The sequence below is a fragment of the Syzygium oleosum genome, unplaced genomic scaffold, assembly GCF_021117445.2.
Source record: "Syzygium oleosum isolate NSW1041296 unplaced genomic scaffold, Sole_v2.1 Sole_v2.48, whole genome shotgun sequence".
NCBI classification, from domain to species: Eukaryota; Viridiplantae; Streptophyta; class Magnoliopsida; order Myrtales; family Myrtaceae; genus Syzygium; species Syzygium oleosum.
In genome coordinates, this window is record NW_026607532.1 from 432,264 (window position 1) to 435,383 (window position 3,120).

At 49.9% G+C, this 3,120-nt stretch overlaps 1 protein-coding gene across 1 annotated transcript; it reads left to right on the plus strand.

Moving 5' to 3' along the window:
• On the plus strand, window positions 1-2,537 carry LOC115681324 (probable inactive receptor kinase At5g16590). Its single transcript, XM_030605235.2, has 2 exons — window positions 1-1,587; window positions 1,703-2,537. The coding sequence occupies exons 1-2, from the start codon at window positions 345-347 to the stop codon at window positions 2,284-2,286; spliced, it is 1,827 nt and encodes a 608-aa protein (XP_030461095.2). The 5' UTR covers window positions 1-344; the 3' UTR covers window positions 2,287-2,537.
• Window positions 2,538-3,120: the final 583 nt, after the last annotated feature.

Genomic DNA, 3,120 nt, shown 5'->3' on the forward strand with positions numbered 1-3,120 from the left:
TTTATGATACACGTAACCATGGACAAGATCAAACACCTCGCCCTTTTCTTCTCTGTCCCGTGCAATTACTGCGCCATTCCTCCTCCACCCAACCGGCAGAAAAACCTGCAACATCAAAATTTAAAATCTTCCATCTAAGAAGACCACCTTCGACTCACTCCTCCATCTCCCACCAATTCATATCAAACACACAAACTCGCAACTACCACACCAATAGTTCTCACCGGAAACTCAATCGAATTCTTTGCATACTTCGTCGGCCGTCGCTCCCCTTAACTTCGCATGATCCCAAGAACCCCTGAATCCAACGTCACGGATTTCTCGACCCGAAGAGCTCTCTCGCCATGAAACCTCAGCACCCCCCGAAACAGAGCGTCGCCACCACCCTGTCCATGCCGCTCGTCGTCCTCCTGTTGCTCTGCCTCTGCTCTTCCCCTGCCAATTCTGATATCGCCTCCGACAGAGCCGCTCTCGTCGCCCTTCGCTCCTCCCTCCATGGCCGCCCCCTCCTCTGGAACCTCTCCGCCTCCCCGTGCTCCTGGGAAGGCGTCAAATGCGCCCTCGGCCGAGTCGTCGAGCTGCGGATGCCCGGGATGGGCCTGCGCGGCGAACTGCCGCCTGGGGTCATCGGCAACCTGACGGGACTCCAGACCCTCTCTCTCCGGTTCAACTCGCTGAGCGGGTTGCTCCCTCCCGACCTTGCCGACCTCCTCTCTCTTAGCAACCTCTGCTTGCAGGGCAATAAATTCTCCGGCCAATTGCCGGACTTCTTGTTCTCTATGCAGAGCCTGGTCCGCTTGAATCTAGCTGCGAACGAGTTCGACGGCGTGATCTTGCCGCGGTTCAATAACCTCTCCAGGCTGAGCGCTCTGTATTTAGAACAGAATAACTTTACCGGGTCGATTCCGGAGTTGAATTTGAGGCTCGATCAGTTCAACGTCTCGTTCAATCAGCTGAGCGGGGCGATTCCGATTCCATTCTCAGGAATGCCTAAGAGCGCTTTCGAGGGGAACTCACTCTGCGGGAAGCCCTTGAACCCTTGCGTTGGGACAGCGGCGACGAGCGGTCATAAGTTGTCAGGCAGAGGGATTGTGAGCATCGCGGTGGCTTCCTTGCTAATATTGTTGCTGGTCCTAGCGATCGTTTTCTTGATATGTTGCATGAGGAGTACCAAGAAGAAGCACGACAATTCGAAAAAGACCGAAGCTCCAAAGCAACCTGAAATTGGCAGTCGGGCCATCGGGACAACTAGCGATGCTAGCGGGTTCAACAGTCTGGTGTTCATGAGGAAGCAACAAGAGAAGATATTTGACTTGGAAGACCTGTTGAAGGCTTCAGCTGAGGTTCTAGGGAAGGGGACTTTCGGGACAGCCTATAAGGCTTCGCTGGGGAACGGAATCGCCGTGGCCGTGAAGAGGCTTAAGGACGTGAGTGATTCCGAGAGCGAGTTCAGAAAAAATATTAATGAAATCGGATCAATGTATCATGAGAACTTGGTGCCTCTGGTGGCTTACTATTATAGCAGAGATGAGAAGCTTCTGGTTTATGAGTACATTCCCACGGGAAGCTTATCTGCTCTATTGCACGGTAACAACTGACGTTAATTTTTGTCTACTTACGTTGGATTGTTAATCAGAGAGTTTAGTGCATTGTTTTTTCTCGTCGACACCGAATAATTTCATGATGATTTTCTCGATTATAGGCGATAATGGCGCCGGGTGGACGCCACTTAGTTGGGACACGAGGTGCCGCATCGCGCTCAGGGCCGCGCAAGTGATTGCGCACATCCACTCACAGGGTCCCGAGGCCTCCCACGGGAACATAAAGTCGTCGAACGTCCTCCTGACCAAGCTGTACGAGGCCCGTGTCTCCGACTACGGCCTCGCCCGTCTCGCCGGCCCCACCGTCTCCCCCAGCCGGTTCCATGGGTACCGCGCTCCTGAAGTGATAGACATCCGGATTGTGTCCCAGGAGGCTGACGTGTACAGCTTTGGCGTGCTGATCTTGGAGCTCATCACAGGGAAGGCCCCATTGACGTCGCTGCTGGCCGAGGACGGGGTGGACCTCCCCAGGTGGGTCCGCGGGGCGGTGGAGCAGGATTCATCGGCCGTGGTCTTCGATGCCGAGCTGCTGAGGTACCAGAATGTGGAGGAGGACATGATTCGGATGTTGCAGATTGGGATTGATTGTACCGAACAGAGTCCTGATCAGAGGCCCGCCATGGCCGAGGTGACCAAAAGATTGGAGAGCCTTTCTCAGTTTCACTCGCTGCAAGAACAAGACTAGGATCATTTGATAACGTGTTTGATGGTTCATTTTTAGAATGATTTTTCAATTGATCGAACTGCATTCTGAGTCTGCATTTGAAGAATTGGAGGTGATCAGATTCAGCAACACATTGGCGTTGACGGGTCTGTCAGATTTGATCTTGTACACCTTCGTGATTCATTTTGGTGTTGCGGGGGGTTGAGAATTTGAGTCAATTGTAAATTCTTTTTCTTCTTATAAATTGTTAATTTAAAATTTGTTTTTTTTGGGATTTCTGGTGCTTCATATCCTTTCGAGAGAATTTACCATGCAGTTCCATTTTGCAAAAATATTTTCCTTTCATGCATTTTCGAGGAGCAATTTGCACGTGATGATGATTTGTTGGTGTGTTTTGCTAGCTTCATATGAAACCGTTGACATCAGATTCATCCTAACTAAAGAAAAGCTTAATTAGTAAGCTATTAAAAGTTAGTACACATGATACAAGCACGTTGAAGAAAGGTTCTATTGTTATTACTTAATTAACATATCAAACTTGTCCGTCTGTTCTTGGGTCCAATAAAGCACGAAATGAACAGACAATAGCCCCACAGCATCGATTGATATGGTCGGAAGCCGAATGGATTCCCCATCCCATGTCTTTCCATTTGACTCCCGATTCGAGCTCAATCGAATTTTATTTTTAGTACTCATCGCATGATCAAGATGACGAGAAAGAATGTTGGGCTTCGAGTGGTACTGAAGATCGTGCTAACATGGTATTACCGAGCCAACCGTGTGGGGTTTTTTTCGATGGGAGCCACGAAATCTAGTGATTCATACTTTCCATACCGGGGAGCATGACAATGATTT